This window comes from Solanum verrucosum, unplaced genomic scaffold, assembly GCF_900185275.1.
Source record: "Solanum verrucosum unplaced genomic scaffold, falcon-dt-bn FXZP01000117.1, whole genome shotgun sequence".
Taxonomy (NCBI): Eukaryota; Viridiplantae; Streptophyta; class Magnoliopsida; order Solanales; family Solanaceae; genus Solanum; species Solanum verrucosum.
Genome location: NW_026020014.1, coordinates 1,145,686 through 1,167,813, shown reverse-complemented (window position 1 = coordinate 1,167,813; position 22,128 = coordinate 1,145,686). Strand labels below are relative to the sequence as shown.

Genomic DNA, 22,128 nt, shown 5'->3' with positions numbered 1-22,128 from the left:
AGACAATGCACGTGGTATAAGAGGGCCGGCTTCGTTGTTGCCTTCCCCCTCTTTAACATCCGTCCATGTCCCCACGACGTTCTTAACACCCCTCACCTTCTCCCACTACTTTGCTCCATTCAAAAATAAAAATAAAAAATCTAGCTCTATTATCGAGCTTCATTAAGTTTTCATTTGATCATAGATTTAAAATTTTAAGATTGGCCCTCTCCCTCATATTTATGTCCTTTACGTAAAGAATTAATGATCAATTGTCACTTAATATATTTTTTCTTTTTCTTTTTGAGTGGTGCATTTATGTCGTATAAATTCTAAATGGTAAAGCTCGAACGAATCTCAAATAAATGAATTGATTTTGTCATCATTATTATCCTTCAAACCCTTAATTCCATGATGAATTTCACTAATGAAAACTACTGATTAAATCATCATATTAGGTCAAAGTGAGATCTAACTTCAGACAAAAATGAATATGTTTAAAGTTCTTACGCTATCTATAAAGTTTATATTCAAAGGTACTCCCCTTTAGGTGTATCAAAATACTAATCTTTTGATTAGACTAATAATACTCCTAGTCCCATTTTATATGTCATCCATTTTTATAAATAGTTGGATCACAATATTTGTTATTTTATAAAATTTATGCATCAATTATCATATTTTGCCTATTATGCCTTTGATAGAATAATCAATTAATCTTGTCTTTATTAAAATGAAGTTGACTTAAGAAAATATTAAATAAGGGTATAAGGGTAAAATTACATGATTTTTAAATGCAAGTGCAAAGTAAAAAGATGACATATAAAATGGAACGGAGGGAGTAATAATTAAGAAAGTAGTTGCCGTAGTCAACAAAGAAAGGAGTTAATATAATTTTTCTTTATTTTATTTTTGAAAACGCTTTAAATTTATCCTTAATGACGATATGTCATTGCAATAAATTTTAAGATTTTTAGTTCTAAAAATAGTTAATCACTTACCCTTCAAACTAAAATATCATTGGTTTCAGACTTTCGGACTTCTGATCTATCTTTCACTCTAGTGGATAAGTTAAAATTTCTCTAAATTATCGTTATTTTACTAGTTTTATATTTGGACTATTGGGTGATTCTGTTATTTCCTTAGAATATTAACTTTCTTTAGATAAACAAAATTTGATTGAAGATGTAATAAAATATTTGTGATAAGTTGTTGAGAAGCACGTAAAAGATGAAATATGTTTTTAAAATGCATCTATCTGGCACAATTAGTATGGTAGTTCAGGTGTGATTTGTAAATACCGAAGGTATAATTTAAGTATGAAACTTATAAAACAATAATAATTTGAAAGAAATAAAGTGTTTAACGTATTTTTTATATCTTTCTTCTCGTATGTTGTCACTTGAAATTCGTTAATGAAAATTTTGTAATTTTATATTCATGAAATATATGAATTTGATGAACACTCAATAATTAAGATATGAAATTCATAAAATAGGTGATAATTGAACGGATTTTTAACCTATTCAGCTATCATATTAACTTAACTTATTATAGGTTTTAAATTGTGAAAAGGAAAAAAAAAAAAAAGTAAAGAAACTCCGTGGTAAGAATGATCCGGAGACAGCTATCAATTGCCACGTGTCACTCAGCTTTTTGTTGATATTTTCACACAAATTATAAACTATTCAACATTTAGACGACTTCCCTCATTCACTCCGTCCCATTTTTAGCTTTCATTTTCACTACAGCGAAGAAAAAATCCTCTCCGTTTTCAAAATCTCCGGCGAGAAAATGACGAATTACGGCACCATACCGACGTCATCTTCCGGTCCGGTAAATGTGGAGTTCATCAGTAGAGCAAAAGATGTGTTAAAGGAAGGTTTAGCTGCTCGTAGGCCATGGAAGGAGATGTTCAATTTCCACTCCTTCAATCTTCCATCCGGATTCAGCGATGCTATATCACGAATTAAGACAAATTTCTCCTTCTTCCAGACGAACTATGCTATCATAGTGCTCGTTATTGTCTTCCTAAGCCTGCTCTGGCACCCAATCTCACTCATCGTCTTCATAGTTCTGATGGCCGTTTGGTTGTTTCTGTACTTCCTCCGTGACGAGCCGTTAGTGATTTTTGGCCGTCTGATTTCTGATCGTGTGGTTCTGATTGTTCTATCTGTTCTTAGTCTCGCTTTGCTGCTGTTTACCGGCGCTACATCTAATATCCTGATATCGCTAGCGGTCGGCGTGTTTGTGGTGTTGATTCATGCTTTGATAAGGAAGACTGATGATTTGTTTTTGGATGAAGAAGGTGCTGGGTTCTTAAGATCTGCTCCATCGTCTTAGTTTGCTGTGTTAATCCCCAGTCAGTTGAAGTTTGTCAACCAATTGTAGTTTTTTTTTTGTGAATTTATGTAATTTCCGATTACTTCTTCGATTGATTGTTTGCATCACCATACACTTTTGTTCATTTCTCGTTGAATTTGATCATCGATGAATGGTGGTTTGTTGTTATCTTAGTGAATATTTTATTCTGCAATGCGTGTTGTATTTAGTAAATGTCGGCAGAAATAATTTGGGGAGATGGAAAATAACGTGTACTTTCGCGATACTTCGTCTGAATTGGACTTATTAATTATCCGTAAATAAAAGAAGTAAATTAGAAAGTTCACTACATGCCTTTCTTTTAACTTAGCATCAGCACAGACAATTATGATCTTTAATTTTGATGTTCTCAAGTAAGCAGTTAAATTAGTATAAATAAATAGACACATTCGTCTTACATGATATTATATATGATAATCTCGTGTCCTAAGTGATGTTTTATGTGTATTATGTTATGTAGAACACATGTGTCTTTTTATTTAATTTCATACAAGTTTAAATGCATACTTCTACACACTCAAAGTCGAGGTATAATTGTATATTAAAAGTCAAATTAAGGGTCATATTTATATATTATGTATTTTTTTTTGTTCTATCCACTCTATAAAAGCAAAAATAATATTTTCACTTATTTCTCATTTTGAGGGATGCAATATGATGATTTCTCGTTCAAGCACATTTAACTATAGAGTTCTAATAAAATCTAGTGCATTAGTGTTGGATGCTTCACTTATTATTTTATTAGCATTTATGAATTCAAATTAGTTAAGATTGATGTTAATTCAAACTAGGAAATAGACTAGTAATAGGAAGAGTTGTTTCACTTAATTTTTCATATTAGTAATCATAGTTTTATTTTTGTAGTTGTTTGTTTAATCTTTTCTTTAATTCACTTATTTCACAAATAATGAAATAGTAGTACTAAATTTTGGCGTATAATAATATATATATATATAGACTTTTTCCTCCTATCTATTGATGTATTACTGTAAGGTAATATTTACATTGTCAAATAACTTATAAAAATAACTAGATAAATTGTTATTATAAAAATTAACTTAATGTCATTTTATAATAATTACTAATTTGCTATTTTATAACTTAAATTCATAGTATCATTTTTAATCAGATAAAGCGCAAGCTGAGAAAAACGAACCCGTAAAAAGAAGTGGGCATACTTGTGCACTGTGCTAAAGGTGTTGTACTTGGCGTGAAATTCAGGCGAGTATATCGTAATTTACCGTCAAAGGCCCTTTCATTCACCTCCTCTACTGCAACCGGCGCCGGCCGCCGTGAAGATGGCTCACGTACCGGCGTACGATCCTTACTACGTAACTCAACCAGTATATTCGTACAATAACGAGCAGAATGATATAAAAACGCTGTTCGTCTCGGGACTTCCTGACGATGTTAAAGCTCGTGAGATTCACAACCTCTTCCGCCGGCGTCCTGGTTTTGAATCGTGTCAGCTCAAGTACACCGGTCGAGGAAATCAGGTATCCTATCTTTCCTAATTCGCCGCCTATTTGTAGATGCTTAAATTTTCGCTAATCTATTAAGTGATCTAATAAGGTTTTTTGAGTCGCCTATGTTAGTAGTTATGCTTCATTTTAGCACGAATCAACTGTCTAATTATCTGCATTACTTGTTGGAAGAAGTTAATTTTTTTCTACTGAAAACAATAGAAGAGGAATTGCGACTGGATCAGTTATTCACATGGCGGAGGTGATGGCAGAGGTGGAGTTCAGAAGCCTTTAGGATACGATTTATCAATTTCTGAAAGTTATGGTTGGTTCAGAAGCGTTTAGGATACGTTTAGGCTTTCACTTTTTATTAGAAACAATATAGGGTTTCACTTCGTCACACTTTACTGATTAAGATTTGGTGAAGATAGAATTGTCTCTTCATTGTTGTTCGAAAGATAAACAATGCGAACAGGTAGAGGCGGAGCAAGGATTGCAACGTTGTGTTTTTTGGAATTCCAAATGATGACTTCATGTGTTAATATTGAGTTCTAAACTTAATATTTTTCTATATTTAATGAATTTCTTAACAAAAATTCACTATTTAAGCAAACAGTTATTGGGTTCGGCCAAATTCGTATCTGGGCATTTAGCTCAGGTTCTACGAGCAGACGAAGGCAAAGACCATATTTACCTTAGCTTATTCCACATACAAAGAGACTCTTGTCCAATTTCTCAGGTGGGGAAGTGAAATAGTTACATTTGTTTGTTATTCTGAAGACAACCTGATCAATCTGTTAACTTTATTCTGGTATGAAGTTTTTCAGCAGTTCTCAAATCAAAATTGATAGCGAAAGGCTAAATCCTTTTTTTTAATCAACTGTAGTATCTATGCACCAATCTTCTATTTACAATTGTGTTTCTAATCTTCTTCTTCCATTATGCAGGTTGTTGCCTTTGCTACTTTTATTGATCATCCATCAGCAATGGCAGCTATGCATTCCCTGAATGTGAGATATCTAATCTGAGTAGGTCTAGTTATGTTCCACATTCTGTTTGGATTTTGGAAATCACATATATGCTGCTTTTAAGACCACCTTATTCCAAAATGTTCTTATTCTTTTCTTTTTGTGTTCTGTATAAAAGATAAAAGAGTCTCAGAAATATTAAATTTATCCAACTATTCACAACCAGACCTTGCCTTATTATCTCGGCCTCTCAATTCATCTGCAAATAAGTGTTTTTTTGCATTATGAATTGTGTCTGTTGATTTGGTTTAGTTTTGTTGCTAACACTAAAAGCCCACAATGTCCATTAAGTGCAAAAGGGAACAAACAAGTTCTGTTTCTGCTAACCTCCTTTTAGTTCTAATTTGAGTTTTTACTACCTATCTTGAGGTTCATGTAGACATTCAACTTTTGCTTCATTAGTTTAGTCAATTGGTATCTTTCTTGTCCTTTACCAATCCCAATTCCAGGGTGTAAAATTTGATCCTCAAACTGGATCCACTTTGCACATTGAACCGGCAAGATCAAACTCTAGAAGAATACAAATTCCAGGTATAAATTTGTTGCAATCATTGATATTTATTTGATATCAATAAAGTTTTTGCATCCAATAAAACGGGAATTATTTTTTTTCAGTTCTTGTTTTTTTATAATTATTGCTTCTATTGGCTCATTTAGATGGTTACTGACAGGAAGAGGACCTTATGTAGTTATTGACAACAGAAATAAGTTCAATGAAGATGCCGAAGGAGGCACATCAAGCAATGAAGGTACCAGCTTTGATCTTTGCTATATGGTTCCACTACCACATTTAAGATGTCAAATATATCTGTATTTCTCTCATATGCTTTTTGTTTAAGACTTTCTATAAGGAAGTATTTTCATCAAATTTTTTACTGAGAATCATAAAGTGTTAGTACTATTTGCTTATTCAGGTGATATTGATTCTGATGATGCTTCCGAGCCCGAGAATCCTGATTCTGGGACAAAGGATGATTCTTCAGAAGAGAAACGGTCAAGCATTTTGATAAACTAAATTTTACTTATAAAGACGTGTGTTATTTGAGGTCTGTTGCTTTGATCTGTCATGGAAAGCTTATTATTCTCTATTGTGGAACAGTGAGGAGAAAGTAGTGGAGCCTGACTATGCTTTGGCCCCGAAAAGTGTGAGTCTATATATTACCCTCTATCTGTAACATGTGTTGTATGCTGGACATAGGGACTGCAAGCAGATTAGGTGAAGCTCTGAAAGTGTGCCCTTCAAATCCTGAAAATTGGAATGAGCGTGTGTAAGGACCATATACATAGATAATCACCAAATGTGCAAGTGCTGCAAATTACTGTTGCACACCTGACTTAATTACAAATTACATATATGTTTAGTTCTTAGTGAAGAGAGACCTACCTTATTTCACTATTGGAGCAAACATCTAGGACGAGTCTCCTGGATTTTTACTACTGCTGAATTCCTCTTTCTGGAATTCTTATTAATTTCCAAGCGTTTTATTTGGATTTGATGTTATAGGAACAAAACGAGAAGACAACAGATGGAGCACAACCATGTTCCACTCTGTTTATTGCCAATCTTGGTCCAAATTGCACTGAGGATGAATTGAAGCAAGTTATTTCTCAGTAAGTTCCTGTATAACTCCCGCGCAGGAGGGTGTTCACCTTCGCATCTTTCTTGAGAACTCAGTGTTCATATGGTTAAGCAATTTGTTCCGTTAGTGCTAGCTACAAATGGAAATATTATAAGTTGCTCAGGCTACCTAAAACTGACTGTATATGTTGCTTTTACTGCCAGGTATCCTGGATTTAACACCCTCAAGGTGCGTGCAAGAGGCGGGATGCCTGTTGCTTTTGCTGATTTTGAGGTACCTCTCTCAGCTTCTTATTGTGGCTACAGCAAAAATGTAAATTTGCTATCAGGTCAAAGACTTAAAATGAAGCTAATATACCTGCATTTAAAATATCATAGAGACATGGTCATGTGTTTGGAATTTTCAACTATTCTGGTCTCTGCTGCAGTCACTAGGTAAAATTAGACTTCCCTTCTGTAAAAGGGAAGTGACGTTGGAAAGTACACGAAGCACCATACATCTACATATGTTACTAACTGGAAAAGGGATGTTACTTTAATCATATTTCTATCAGTTATGTATGTAGTTTTTGTTTCTATAGGGCGTTGAGCAAGCAACTAAAGCACTGAATGAACTTCAAGGAAGCACTCTACCATCTTCTGATCGGGGTGGCATGCACATAGAGTACTCCTCTCCGTCCTTATCATCCTATTGCAAGTACATTCTGAGTATTTACATGTTTGTGGCACTGTTACTAAAATTTCCCTCCTGTCCTATTCAGGTATGCGAGATCCAAAATGAGGAAGCCATAGATACTTTCCTCTTTTTTCCTTTTCCAAAAAAAAAAATCGTTACCGACTTACTTGCTACTCTTGTAGTGCTGAACTGAAGATATTTGCGGTGCTTCATTTCCTCAATGTCTTTATGTGTTATCCAGATTTAAGAGTGTATGAAGGTATTTATGGACAAATTAGATATCATTCTCAAGACACTAGCATGCGTGCAAATGCGTTTGTTCAACTGACTTCACATGGATTGCAACTAACTAATGTAATTGCGCATCGACTCTTTAGAAGTTTTGTAACTAACTATTAACTTCCTTAGCATCTTGTAGCTCACATTCATCTTATTTACTTCTTACTACAGCCATGCCTTTTTGTAAACCGAATTTCAGCTCACATGTCCCATCGAGTTTATTGCCAACACATGTATCTATTTCATTAAATAACATCAGCTTATGGATGGGTTTGATGAGTGCTGTCTTCCGCATTGGATTGTCAAACCATGTGAATTGTAAGCAAGCTAGCAATTAAGATTGTGAAGCTAGGTTTCTCTTTAATCGACAAAATAGTGTTCTTTTCTTTGAGCTACATGAATAAATTTTAAGATTTGAGTAGAATGACTAAACAGTTCTCATTTAATTATAAAATACAAAAACACGGAGACAGGACATCAAATGCAAAACATATACTACTATATTACGCCTACCTTCTATACAAGGATATAATAAAAACAATCACATGGCTTTCGGCAAAACTGCCTGGCTAAATAAAGCAGCAAAATTGTATCTTAGTGTCAAGATCAATTTATCTACAGATGGTCCCTAATATGTTGTCCTGGATTGTGATCCCTGTCCCAAATATTAGAGGGGTTCCTTTTGTCAAATGAGAGCTTGGCACTGAATTCCTCCGATCCATCGCTTAATAAGGAACCACTGAACCTTTGATACTGTTGCTGGGCATCTGACCAAATCCTTCCACTATGGTTTCCAACATCATATCCAGGTGTTGTTGACAATTTTCCAGATTCCATGATAAGATCGCCTTCAAGTATTCGAAGTACCTTCATAAACAATATCCAAACAAACATGAGAATTAACTTATACCAAGCACAACGAATCATGTGAATGGTGCATAGACTCGATCTTGTCGGTCACACTTACCTGAGACATGCGAGGCCTGGCCTGAGGATCCCGCCGTATGCACAAAGATGCAGCATGCAACATGCAGTATATTTCATGTTCTGAGTAGCAGTTCTCTAACCGGGGATCTATTAGCTCATCAACAGCACATTCTTGCAACAACGGACGCGCCTAATACAAATCAATCACAGTATCAGCTACACATGAAAGGGAAGGAGGGCGCTCTCGTTCATTTTTCTTCATGTCAGCAAAAAAATGATGGCAAATTAAGGTTAAAACTAAATAGATACCCATTCTGTGAGACACTGCTGGCCTTTAGGCCTGGTAAGATCCACTGCCTTGCGTCCTGTAACAAGCTCCACCAGTACCACTCCAAATGAGTAAACATCAGCTTTATCAGTAATCTGACCACTTTGAGCATACTCGGGGGCCAAGTACCTGAATTTCACAAATTAGACTACTGATTCTCAGCAACATATAATCACAATATACCAAACTACTTCCAAGGCCTACCCAAATGTTCCAATTACTCTCGTTTCAACGCCTGTGTCACCGTCAGGTTGCCACCTAGCCAAACCAAAGTCTCCAACCTGGAAAAAGAAAAGTGAATAAGATAATTAGATTTTGAGTGCTGCATCAAAAGGTAGACATAATGCATTGTAGCACAAGTGAAGCAACTTATGTTGTGTTTGATTCCACAGATAGACTTTTAGATGATTCAATGCAAGCCTTAATTAGTAATGTTTAGATTACTATGTATCATTGAACTTTCAACTGAGGAGAAAGAGTCTTCCATACAAGTGGTTCGAAGTCGTGGGTGATGAGAATGTTGTTGGGTCTCATATCTCTGTGGACAATGCAGCCCACTCTGCATTCTTCATGAAGATAACGTAAACCTCGTGCAGCACCAACAGCAATTTTTTGACGAGCAGACCACTCCAAAGGATCTCTCGTACGACCTGTGAAAATCAGAAAATGATTTTAAGAAAAATTAAATTAATTTTATATCTAAAATAATCCAACTAGGTACATCACAGATGCTAGGCGACGCAAATACAAAATTCACCTTAGGTAATTACAAATAAGTATACTAAGAGAGTGAGCTAAAAAGAGCATCTCTTCAGATGACATGATTTTTGCATGTTCCTATTCACACAAGGTATCTTCACCAACTAGATAGGGGTCTATTTACTGAAAGAAAAAACAATCACATTCATGAGAGCTGTCAAGGACAGAAGGGGGGGGGGGGGGGGGGGGGGGCAGTATCACATACCATATAGATGAGAATCTAACGATCCGTTGCATATATATTCGTATACTAGTAGTCTTCTGCTGTCTTCAATACAGAATCCTATCAGCATTACAACATTTCGGTGCTGTGCGCAGCTGAGAACTTCAACTTCCGAGCAAAACTCTTGATCCCCTTGAGAACTTGCCAATTTGTGTTGCTTCACAGCAACAACTTGACCATCTGGAAGGACTCCTCTATGAACAGATCCATATCCTCCCTCAGCCAAAAAATTTGCTTGCGAAAATCCTCCAGTTGCAAGCTCCAGCTCAGCATAAGTAAACCACCTGGGCGGTTTACCAAATACAGGTGCCTTGTGTTGACAAAGTGAGCACAAGGGAGGAGGGCCAAGAGGTGCACTTCTAGACAGAGAAACTGCTTCTCTCACATTCCCACTGTACTCCAAATCAGCTCTATAACTCGGGGATCCAAGATCACTTTCCTCGTCAAGCTTACTAAACTTCCGCAGCAATGTCTTATTTGTGGAATCTTGTGGCCTGTCATGAGTTCTCAGTGAGCTCTTTCCTTTGATTTGTGAGAGTTCAGAATGTGAATTGATTACGTCCACAATCCATGGTTGGAACCTCAAACTTGATGATGCGGATAAATTCTCACTCTCACTCTCTGAACTCGATTCATCTACATCTTCCTGGGCCGCTAATAAATTTGCTTTCTTCAGATCCCTATTTACTTCAGCGACAAAAAATGGTGAAGTTCCAGGGTCAGAGCTTGAAACTGATGAAGTACCAGCTTCAGTCGTACTGAACATCTCTGGACTACTGGATGGAGTTACAAGTGGACCTCGAGAAGAATCCAATGAATCCTTCTTGTTTGATTCTTTTCCACATAATTGAGTTTGATCTGAAGATAATGTGCCCATGACATCAGGTTCCTTTTTAGGTGAGCCTACTAAATTTAAACGGAGAACTTTTGGTTGAGATCGCTTCATGACTACAATATTGCACTGCAACTCTTCCATGCAGCGTTTCTTCTCATGTTTGAGATGCCTGTAAAAACACATAGGAAGCGAAGTTTAATAGAGCTTGAAAATATAAAATCACTTTAACAAGACATCAGGCTCTGAAGAATTATATAAATTACTTGTCCAAGACAACCCAATTTGCCTGAGACTTCTTCGCCTCAGCAGCCACAGCTCCATGCGGTGTACCAGAAACAATTTTAATCTTGACATTTATCTGGAGGAAAATAAGAGTACAAGAAGAACCAAATGTTGACGTCAATGTTTATAACAATGTCACAACAGTGGAGATGACAAGAATTTGTATGCTTGCCTTGTTGGGATCATAAACATCATGAAGCTGAAGGATCATCTGGGAGCAATAATCTGTTATGTCGGACTTGTGCTCCGAACTATTTCCAGAATGCAACTTCCAGTGGCCACTGGCACAATCTCCAGCAAACCTAGGGAAACCCCATAACTTCCTACCTAGAAATGATTGTGTAATTCTTAGAAAAAGCAATTTTCTAGACCCTTTTTTGCGAAAGCACACAAGCGGCATATATATAAAAACATGGAAGAATTAGTAAATAAAAGATCCCTTCAGAAAGCAATGCTGAGAAAACATGAAGACAAATCAGCATCAATGAACAAATTAGGATTCAATAGCACACAAAGAAATTCGCAGCTGCAAGAACAAGTACTAAACTTTACGATCTCCAATAGCGGAGCAGAGAAAACAAGAAGCAAGAATTTCTCACTGATAACAGACTATTAATCAAAGATGCAATTAACTATTACAGAAGTATGCAGCTAGAGAATTCTAGCTAAACTAAATGTTCAGTTTTAGGACATCATAAATGGAAAAAGAAAATCCACAGAAATTACCGGAACTCTGTGAAGGCACAACCACGAGTAGTGTAATGCAATCACCAGGCTGAACAACATGAGTCAAAGACCATACAAGAGCTGTTTTGGGTATTTCCTTTGATGCCTTAACAGCCACCATCACTTTCTCTGCGGCATCAGAACTCATATCCTGTTTCCCTTTCTTCATCTCACGACTCATCAGAACACAACAACGTCTTCCTTTCCTATTTGCCTTACAACTTTCAACTCAAATCAATATGCTAGACCATTTTCTCTTTACTAGATTCTGAGAACCCACAAAGGAAATCATGTCTGCTCCAAACAAGAAGAAAACAATATATGCATTATTGTACTGACTGACCCACAAAAAAGATGTGATTCTCAAGCATATAAGCCTAAATGGCTGCTATTCTATCACAGTGACCACCTAATGACAACTGATAAGACCCCTTTTTAACCCTATAACTCTACTGAATTTCTCAAGAATCAACCTACTTTCCTTTTTCATTCTGTTCATTTCCAAGAAAAAGAACTGAGAGAAAAATATAAGGAATCTATCAATGTGCTATAAAAAAGAATGAACAGTATGGGGCACATGATTTCTGCAAACATAAAATGCATTTGACAGTGATACTGTCCCACAAACACCACAGTCAAAAAGGGTTACCACATAAGGTGTTCTTTTTTAGTTTGCTTTCAGATCACAAGAGTCAAAAATTGGAGCTAAAAATGCTTCAGGTGAGAGAGATAATGAATCGGCGACCCCATTATGTTCCTTTTTATCTCCGAAATGGAATGTTGGAATCCAATTAAAACAGTGTAATTCAGAAACCCCCATAATAAGATAAGAACAGTTTCCTCTGCTACTTCACATCACAATATGCAAAACACCAAATGTCCAAAAAGCTAAAAGACGACTAACCAAATCGTTGAATTGACACAAGAGTTGAGTTTTCAGTGACCTGTAGCTGATTTATCGATAATAATAGTGACACCTCAAGCCCCTCCAAATCTCCACAACCAAAACCCAAAAAGCACTCAGATTATAGAATGAATCTCCCTCCTCCACCTGCAAAATTCCAATATCAACCCATAAAAAAAAGATGTACAGTAACAAATGATTAACAGAAAACTTGGGTTTTTCCAGGCAAAGTAATGATGTTAACTATACAATGTGATGGGTTATAGCTGTATGTAATGTATACATACATCTCTATCACTATCTTCTTGTTTTTCCTCTGCTTTCAACATCAAAAACAGCTTTAAAAAAAAAACCAACATTCTTAAAAATTCAATTTTCAAGAAAATCATTACCTGAAAGAGATGAATCGAAAAAGCTAGAAATGGGGTTTTTCAAAGTTGACCCACAACTTACAACAACTCATCAAAATCAATAATTTCTGCTGAATGAATGATGAATTTGTGCTTTTCCAATATCAGTGAAAAATGTATATTTTTGCAGCTACAGAGATTTTTTATTATTTTTTTTGTCTAACAGTTGGTTTTAGACATTGTTATAGAAATGTTTACACAGAAATATAGATATGAAAAAATGATCAGGTGAAGAAGACAGCTAATTGTATATATATTTTTCTCTTTCTTTCTGCTTTGTTGTTTCCTCTTTCTTGATAAAGTCTATTTGCAGATTTATTTTTTTACTGTGTCAAACACAATCAATTCAATTCGAGTCAGAAATTTTGTTTGTTCACGTAAATGCCCTTCTCTATTAACGAAAATATCGACTTTGACCTTACCTCCAATTGTTTTTAGAAGTAATAAAAACAATATTTTTTTAATATAAGTGATAACATTGAATTCAGAGATGTATTAGAAAATTAGTTAAATGCACATGGATATAATTTTAATGATACATATTCACGTTTTGAATTGTTGGGTGTTTTTGCTAACTTTAACATAGGATGTGATCGTTAATTAATCGAAAAAATATTTTCCAATTTTTCTCGTGTTTAGTCAATTAAAAAAAGTTGATTTAAAAGAATTTGTAGATTTTTTTTTAGTAAAGGTAGAGAAAATAAGGGAGTTAGAAGTGGATCGAAAATATATTTGAAGAGGTGATTAAATTGGACAGGACATGTATTTACAACTTATTGTGGATATAATCTTTAGATGTGAGGATGTAAAGATTGTGGATTAGGATAGAAAACTATTAATAATTGAGTGTTATGTAATTCTATTATCAATATTAATTATTTACTCACATACTATTTTGTTCTTCGATTTTATTATTACTTATTTTCTTTGTTTTCGATTATGGCATGAGTAAATAATTAATATTGATAAGAGAAATTAGATATTATTACATGTTTTTTTATTATTATTATCGTATTATATGTTGTTGTTGTTGTGTGTTTTTTTCCCCTATTCCTAAGTAGGAGATCAAATGAAAATAATGTATGTATTACAAAGTAAAAATACAAGTATACAACGCATACCATTGAATAAGTTATTATCGTAGTTTCAATGAGAAAAATATAAATAAAGATCTTGGATGAGCCAAAATTATTTGAGTTTGAAATTCTACAGCGCCCAAGTAAATTAATATCGAAATTTTGGATACTTCTAAGTTCTAACAGTACCAGCCAAATTGATGTCCCACAATTACTGCTACATTTTCTGTAAGCTATAGTAAATGTGTTCCATACTTGTCTTTTCTTTTTATTTTTTTTATATTTTGTTTTTCTATTTTGGCACCAAGTTCAACTACCTATTTATTTACAATCTTTTTTTTTTTAAAAAAAAGAATGGAGTAATATTTGTTTATATTATTTTGAATGAGCTGAAGATTTGCTGTGAAACCCTACTAAGGAATGGAAGGTGGCATTGCAGCATTAATTTTGTCCTTTTTTAAATTTATGTAATATAATATTTGTCTTTTTTTTTCTTGGGAATCATCAACTTTGCAAGTAGCAATGATGAATAAATATACCATTAGTAAAAAACTTTATATTTTTCTACATATATTATTATAAAAAGTGAATAGAGACAATTTTCAGCGTCTCAATGCAAAATTTAAATTTAGGAGGGAATTTGATACAAAAATCCAAGATTTTAAAAATAAAGGTAGAGATAGAATTAAAAAGAAGAAAGAAAAAGTTTAGTTAACGACATTAATATACCAGACTTTTATACTTTATTCCTAATTTTTCTTTCTTTAGAATTTATTTAAAATAACTTTTGGTGCCTCTCCAAATTATTGGTAGATGCGCTTGGCATCATACTATAGTTTTGCAAATAATTAGTACTTTCCTTTTATTTTTCAATTGATATATAATTACTAAAAAGTTGGCAATAATACAGACAATATTACATATTGATGATCATATATATATCATGACTAACTTTTATTTTACTAATCACATCAATGATGAGATGTAGATAATTCCTCACCAATCTCATGTCAAATGATTTGTTGAGAACTTCTTTAATCAAAATGTAATCATACGATTATAAATTTTATTTCTTCGCTTGCTTTTGATTTAGGAAAGGTTCCATCAAATATAATAGTTTCGATTCAAATTTTGTATCAATATCAAGAAATTTACTATAATATATAATTAAGTTAAAATTTCAATTGTTAATGATTAGTGTAACTATTATACTACTTTTTCTGTACCTGTTTATACGACTCACTTTCTATTTTAATCAATTCTAAAAATAATGACATTTATAACTTATTTTAGACAATAAGTTTCAAAAGTTTTCTTTAAAAAAAATTATATGTCAAGTCAAATTAACACATATAAATTAAAACGAGATAGTAATATTTAAATAATAGAAATTTTACATTGTGACTTTGTTTCTAATCCATTGGACTTGAGTTGAGGAAAAACAATTAGGGGTCGTTTGGTAGAGTGTATAAAAATAATGCTCAATAGAGTATATTAGTAATACTTGCATTAATAATGATTGTATTAGTTATGCATAGATTATTTCTTATGCATTGTTTGGTTTGGTGCATTAAAAATAATATGCATTGTACAAAAAAAAAAATATTTGCAAAAGTATCATCCACAATTATGGTGAAAAAGATGTAAAAAAATTTTTGAGGGATAATTGAGTCTTTAACCATATTAATGCAGGTACTAAATCTCTTTGCATTAAAAGGTTGTGGTAGAATGAATTTAGTTCTTCGACTCTTAACTAGAGTCGCAGGTTCACCCCTTTAGAGTTTAGCATAAGAAAAAATTCTTATTATGAAGTATTTGTAAAAGTACTTTTGAGGAATAATTGAGTCTTTGACCATGCTAATGCATATATAAAATCTCTTTGCATTAAAAGGTTGTGGTAGAATGAATTTGATTCTTCAACTCTTAACTAGAGTCGCGGGTTCACCCCTTAGAGTTTAGCATAAGAAATTTTTTTCTTATTATGAAGTGTTTTCTTCTTTAACGAATTATATGCCGACACAAATTTAAATTAATCAGAATTTCAATTACAAATATCAGACCATAGATAGGAGAAACAGTAAAAACACCTAAAGCCTAGAGGTTTCCCCTTGTGGTACTGCAGTACTGCTACACGGCCCCAAAGGCACGTTATAATTCAAATCTTTTTAATTTTCCCAGGCTGAGTACTGCACCGGTACAGTAACAGGGATCCGGTATTGCTAGGTACCGTTCATCAAGCACCAGGTACCACTCCGGCAAGCACACAATAATCAGCGGACGATACAATGTTATAATATCGAATCAATCTGAATTCAATACTTTTGATATCTAAACAAAATTTTATAAAAAAATTACAGAAACGGTCTTTAAACTATAATTGATTACCAAATGCATCTGACTGTACAATGAAGGAGAACGTAAATTCTGACAAATTGACAGGTGATAGGAGACGGAGCAGAATGAGACGTAACACGCCGTTATCCCGTCTCCGTCAATCCCAACTTCACTGTGAATGCAGTTCCCGATGACAGGATAGACGGCGTATTGTAGTCAAAACTGTCAGCTAACGTTTCGCCGATTGACTCATCCTATCTTTATTGTTACGTTATCAGAGCGTTAACCTCATTAATACGGCACTGTAAACTGACGGCGACTCGACGGCGCTTTTCTTCCTCAGTTTATTGGGCGCCACTTCCCACGGATCATGTCTCGCTGCTTTCATCAATTTTTATTAATTCTTTGTAAAAAATACTAAATTTATACGTAATATATAAATGTGTTTTTTAATTTGATTTTAACAAATAGTACTCACATAACTATTATGGTCTATAATTTTGAATATGTATAAATAGATATTTAAATTTATACAAAAAAATAGATACATTCATTCTACCTAGCGTCTTATATGACGATTTTATGTCTTATATGATATTCTATAGGACAATTTTATGTCTTATGTGGCATTATGTATGCCACGTAGAACGTATACATGTCTACTGTTATACAAATTTAAGAATTTACCTTTATATGTACGGAATTAAAAAATGTAAATATCAGTTAAAATCAAATTTAAAAGGCATATTTTTTAATTAGTTTTGACTTTACACGAAGTTAAAACAGAGTGAATATTAGTATTATTTGTGGAATCAACTTTTTCTGCCGAAGTTCCGGTTTTGTTTTTTGTAAGACTGAACTAGAAACGGTAGGGATGTATAATTGAGACAAATATTTCTTGTATTTATCGAATCGGACAAAAAATTAAGGGACAGCAAGTTCTTAAATAGAATTATTCAATATATATTGTTTATTTAACTCTTACTTAATTCATTACTTTTTTAATAATGGGACACTGGCATGCGTTTCGAAAGGGTAATTTTTGTTTTTATTTGCTGATTCATTAGACAAAATATTTTGTACCTATAGAGACAAGAATCCTCATATCTATTGGATAGGCCATTAATATTGACCATAGGTGCCCTTCACACCTTCCCTCTCCCTATTTATTTTAACAATTTAGTATTCGAAATTTACTGATATGAATGATTAGGATCACATGTTGCAAGTTAGGGATGGAGTGTTGGATTGGTGGAGTGATATAGAGTATAAATTTATACGAAATTTAAAACTAGTAAAACTACGCAGTACTAAATTTGAATCCATAATTTTAAAATATATGATAAGTTTGATGCTAGAAACTTGATCTGTCTTTAGAGACATGTTAATAAATGTAAGGCGTTCTAAATGTTCCAAATTCGAGTATAAAATCTCTGATTAAAAATAGAAGCATACTTACTATCACATCAACACCTACTGTATATACATAAAAATAATTTGACGTATATGGTGAGATTCAAATGAACTCTCTTGTACCCTTAATAGAAGCTTAAAATAAGGGGGGAAACAAGTGAAAGTTGGGTCCAAATTCCTTGTGGAATTGTTGGAGGTGGAATAATTGAAAGATTGATATAATCAAGGTTTGTTTGTGTTTGATTATAGCATATACTAATAGTAAAAAAATCATGGGGATTTGAGGATGGAATCAAAAGATCCCAAATATCAAGGGATCATTGGGCCTTGTGGGGTCTTGTAATTATCAACTTGCAATAGTGGGCCTTACTTGTCCCTGAAACAATGGGCCATGGTGTGTGGTCCAATGCTACCCGGGTTTAACTTACGATGACGCTCCTTTCGTATTCAACTACCAACTCTCTTTTTCTCCGTTTGATATCCGTATTGAAGTTTGATTAAGGTATTAAGAGAGAACATAAGGAAACTCATTGAAAAGCGCTAACCAACGCATTTGCGATTAATGAACAAAAGTTGAAAATTTCACAGATATACCCAATCCAATATAAAATATTATGTCACATATTTCAATATATGTAATATTTTATCTGAATTTTTTTATATTGTTTTGCTAAATTACATATAAATTCTCTTGACATATTTATTTATTTATTGCTTCATACCAAACTCATCCTTTATGTATAATAAGTGTATATCCGTAAATAACAAGTGTATAATATCTATATATTGATTAGAAAAAGTAACTAATGAATCTGACAGTCTTTTTATGTAAAAATCCCATTTTTATTACACAAAAACCCATAAAAACTTTCAATAAAAAATTATCCTACACTATATTTTTTTTCATATTTATGACTTGAACTTGAAACCTCTCATTAAAACACCATATTCTAGACTTTTGGGTAATTTAATTTTATTCCAAAATATATTAGTAAGAATTTAGACAAATGTATTGAAGTATAATAGTTAAGTGAGACGTTTAAGCGATTAACAAAACAATATTTTTCTTAAGAAATGAGCAAAATTTTAAAAGACATATTACAAGGATCGAAAACAATATATCATAAGTAATAAATATGTTGAATTTGTATTTTTCAGAAGTAATTGTGATTGTCATAAAATGCTCGTTTATTATAAATTGATTTCAACTATAATGGATTTATAAACTTTCATTAAAATTTAATGTCCGTTAGATTCAATTAGGCAATAATATATTTGATAGAGTTCTACCAAAGTAGCCTCATTAAAGGTTAATCAATTTAATTATTTGTACGGTTTGTGAAAAGTGGATTTTAACATCATGCACTGGATTTCTGTTTTGGTTCTTTGCTAGAAATAAAGTAGACCTCCAGTGAGATGGTACGTTTTCACATGGAATCATCAACCATAAATCAACGAGCAGTAGCGAAATCAGAATTTTCATAAGAAATATCAGACGAAGGGATTTTAATTATCACTCCTTGAATACATGTGGCTGCCCCACTGCTAGCGAGAGTTATAATGGAATAGTAATTGTTTTTCATTCCTTAATAGAGGTCTCAAAACGACGATACAGAAGAAGAACAAAACGATGTGCAAGGCTCGAGGGCAGGAAAAAGGAGTCGAGTCGATCGAGCCAGGCTCGATCAGGAGAAGCAATTAGGATTTAGCCGAAAAAGAAGCAAGGCTATGGATATCATGACTAAATCACTTTGTGTTAGTGAGACCCTCAAGCATTCGAAATACATCAGAATTGGAAATGACATAGCATTGCTAGGTTTATGAATTGTTTTTGCTATTAGAAAACGTTTTACTTTCCGATACGAAGATTACTATTATAAATTTGAATGTAATCAAACCTCAACATGACATCCAGGATTAAGAAAAAAAAACAAGAAAACATGAATGTACATACATCTCATCACAACAATTATATTTCACATGCATTGTAGGGGCAATCATTGCAATTCACTCATCACAATCACATGGGTGGTGGTCCTAAACTTTTGAAAGTACAGATTTCTCCATTGTCAATATCTTATCTGCTAATGATTTTTTCACACATACTATATGATACTCACTGCATCATCAAACATGATGATAAATGTACATTCTATTTCTATTTCATGGTACTATAAATTACTAATTCTTGTTTATGAACATGTACTACTTATTCACTAATTCTCAATTCTATCTAGACTAGAATAACATATTACTAACACTCTTTGACTATTTCTTGCTACTTTAGGTGTCTTAATAGACTACCTTTTCTCTTGGCGGAGCCATCACCGAATTAGAGGAATTACTGATACTGCTTCGTTGAAAATTTTCATTGTATATCTATAGATACATTATGTACAAGCAAAATTATAAAATATAGTATATTTGAATCAAACTTTGTTTTTAATTTTTTTCATTTAAAGACATAAAATTGCTATATTAATGGTAAAACATTCATGGAAGTAATTACTAATAGGATGATGTTGAGTTGTCATAGAGTTTTCTAAATGTACATAGTCATATTTAATATAGAATTTAAGTATATTAAAATGTAGCACGTACGCCACGATATTTACATTTTATATATAGATTCAAGTTGCATTTAATTTGAGTTCATAACACGTATGAATTTAATTGAGAGCTTATAGCAAGATAAATTAGCTATAGCTATGGCCTACATGTTTAATGCATATATAATTTAGTAAATGTCTTTATCCAATGGATCACTTAATTAACTAATTTTCTAAATTGCTTGAAGACACAATTTGTTTCTTACCTAAATTATTTAAGACAAGTAGGTTTAAATAAAGTAAAGAGTTGCATGAAGAAGAACAATTTTGAGTAAATAAGAGAGACAATTTAGGTATAGCTCGACAACTATACCTAAACTCATTTATATTGTCATATAAATAACGTAGATTCCTTATTGTCCTATGAAGGAATGCTTAGAATGAATATCAAAATATACTATACATAGAATGGAAGAGTATTTGTTTATTTATATAAAAATTCACCCTTTTAGGTATAACATTTCGTATTTCAAAACCTAGTAATCTGATTAAGTTAAATTTGTGTTGTGTGAGATTCATATAAAGAATTTTTTCTTACTTCAATTTTTTCTATTTTCAAGGGATTTCATCCATTTTACTATGTTCTTTCATGGTTATACGTATACTCTCAAATTTATAGCATGTTTGGTCTCTCTTTTTTTGGTGGGGATGAGGAGTTGATAGTACCAATTCGTTTTACAAATGTCCTTATGTTTATGATACTGCTGTCCATAATGGTAGGCCACTATTTTTGATAATTAAGAGATTCAAAATATAAAAATAAACATTCAAAAGTATATATCAACATGATTCAACATATACTATTTACACATTAAAAAAAACATTATATATATCATAGTATAATTTTTAAATTAATAAAGGGAATTCAGATTTATTCTCTAGCGCCCTCAAGCTTCGCCTCTGATTGTCTAAAGCCAAATTAGATGTTGGATAGGACGAGACAATCTGATCGAAGTCACATTGTATATATGCTTTTAGTTAAACAAGTTAATGTATTTGAAGGATTCACTTAATTAATCGTAAAAACATTCATCAAATATCATTCATCTCTTGTATTTTTGAATTGTGACAAACTTAATATAAGAGTAATTATTCACTTTTAAGGTAAAAATATAATTGTGTAGGCCGGCAAACTTGGTTTGGCATGAATTGATAAGAAAGCTAACAAATCTAATTTGTCTTTTCTCTTTGGCTAAAAAAGAATTGTATTATTGGGAGACTTGGAAAAAAAAAAGTATGTACAACTCCGTTCTATTTGAAGTCATTGAAACCTCCATCATTTGCCTGGTTTTTTCTTTAAAGATAAAACAAACAAAAATGTATAAAAAGGATTGGTTTTTCTTATTTGTTTAACAAGGAGACAAGCATTGATAGTTAACTAAGTACAACATACTTTTGATCTACACAAATGTTTGGTGGATCTAAAAGATTCTACACATTTTTTAATAAGAAGGGAAAGGGCTTGTAAGATAGCAAAGTGCCACCAATATGTAGCTAACCTCATTTAGTAATAAGCACCATCCACCTTTAATCTCAAGATTTTGATGTGATCGAGTTATCAATAGAACAAAAAGTTGAGAGCTTCTATATAGAGGTAAAAAATAAGCCTAATATATGTAAGGTCACTTTGTAGATAACACATATGTATAATATGAAGAATCGCTAAAGACAATTACCATATTAGTGTCCCACTATATATACATTAGCTACTGTTATTAGTTGCCACCATCAACAATCACAATTACTTACTATTGTTAGTCACCCAACATAATCTTCAATCGTCACCCATGACTGTCATCGCCTCCAACTATCATATAGGTTTTTTTTTTATTATTATTAATTTAGTATTAGAATAATTTATTTAAAAAAATATTTAGCAATTTTAAATTTTTGTTGAAAAATAAGTTTTGAATATT

The 22,128-nt window shown here is 32.9% G+C and overlaps 3 protein-coding genes across 5 annotated transcripts; 2 read left to right on the top strand and 1 right to left on the bottom strand.

Annotated features, from left to right (window-relative positions):
* The first annotated feature begins 1,688 nt into the window (after window positions 1–1,688).
* Window positions 1,689–2,490, top strand: LOC125820758 (PRA1 family protein F3-like). Its single transcript, XM_049500186.1, has one exon. The coding sequence runs from the start codon at window positions 1,774–1,776 to the stop codon at window positions 2,320–2,322; it is 549 nt and encodes a 182-aa protein (XP_049356143.1). The 5' UTR covers window positions 1,689–1,773; the 3' UTR covers window positions 2,323–2,490.
* Window positions 2,491–3,520: 1,030 nt separating this feature from the next.
* On the top strand, window positions 3,521–7,413 carry LOC125820602 (uncharacterized). Its single transcript, XM_049500013.1, has 10 exons — window positions 3,521–3,857; window positions 4,772–4,834; window positions 5,302–5,383; window positions 5,524–5,601; window positions 5,767–5,845; window positions 5,952–5,997; window positions 6,357–6,463; window positions 6,636–6,705; window positions 7,013–7,095; window positions 7,193–7,413. Exons 1-10 carry the CDS (start codon window positions 3,660–3,662, stop codon window positions 7,221–7,223), a joined length of 837 nt encoding a protein of 278 aa, XP_049355970.1. The 5' UTR covers window positions 3,521–3,659; the 3' UTR covers window positions 7,224–7,413.
* Window positions 7,414–7,860: 447 nt separating this feature from the next.
* LOC125820667 (inactive protein kinase SELMODRAFT_444075-like) lies at window positions 7,861–13,059 on the bottom strand. Of its 3 annotated transcripts, XM_049500087.1 has the most exons (11): window positions 12,763–13,059; window positions 12,371–12,517; window positions 11,467–11,760; window positions 10,913–11,067; window positions 10,722–10,816; window positions 9,606–10,627; window positions 9,131–9,291; window positions 8,846–8,922; window positions 8,623–8,770; window positions 8,354–8,503; window positions 7,861–8,253 (listed from the first exon to the last, which is right to left on the bottom strand). In XM_049500087.1, exons 3-11 carry the CDS (start codon window positions 11,645–11,647, stop codon window positions 8,002–8,004), a joined length of 2,241 nt encoding a protein of 746 aa, XP_049356044.1. In that variant the 5' UTR covers window positions 11,648–11,760; window positions 12,371–12,517; window positions 12,763–13,059; the 3' UTR covers window positions 7,861–8,001. The 3 variants fall into 3 exon arrangements, with proteins under 3 accessions (XP_049356044.1, XP_049356045.1, XP_049356046.1); XM_049500088.1 differs by lacking the exon at window positions 12,763–13,059 and having other exon boundaries at window positions 12,371–12,562; XM_049500089.1 differs by lacking the exon at window positions 12,763–13,059 and having other exon boundaries at window positions 12,411–12,561.
* Window positions 13,060–22,128: the final 9,069 nt, after the last annotated feature.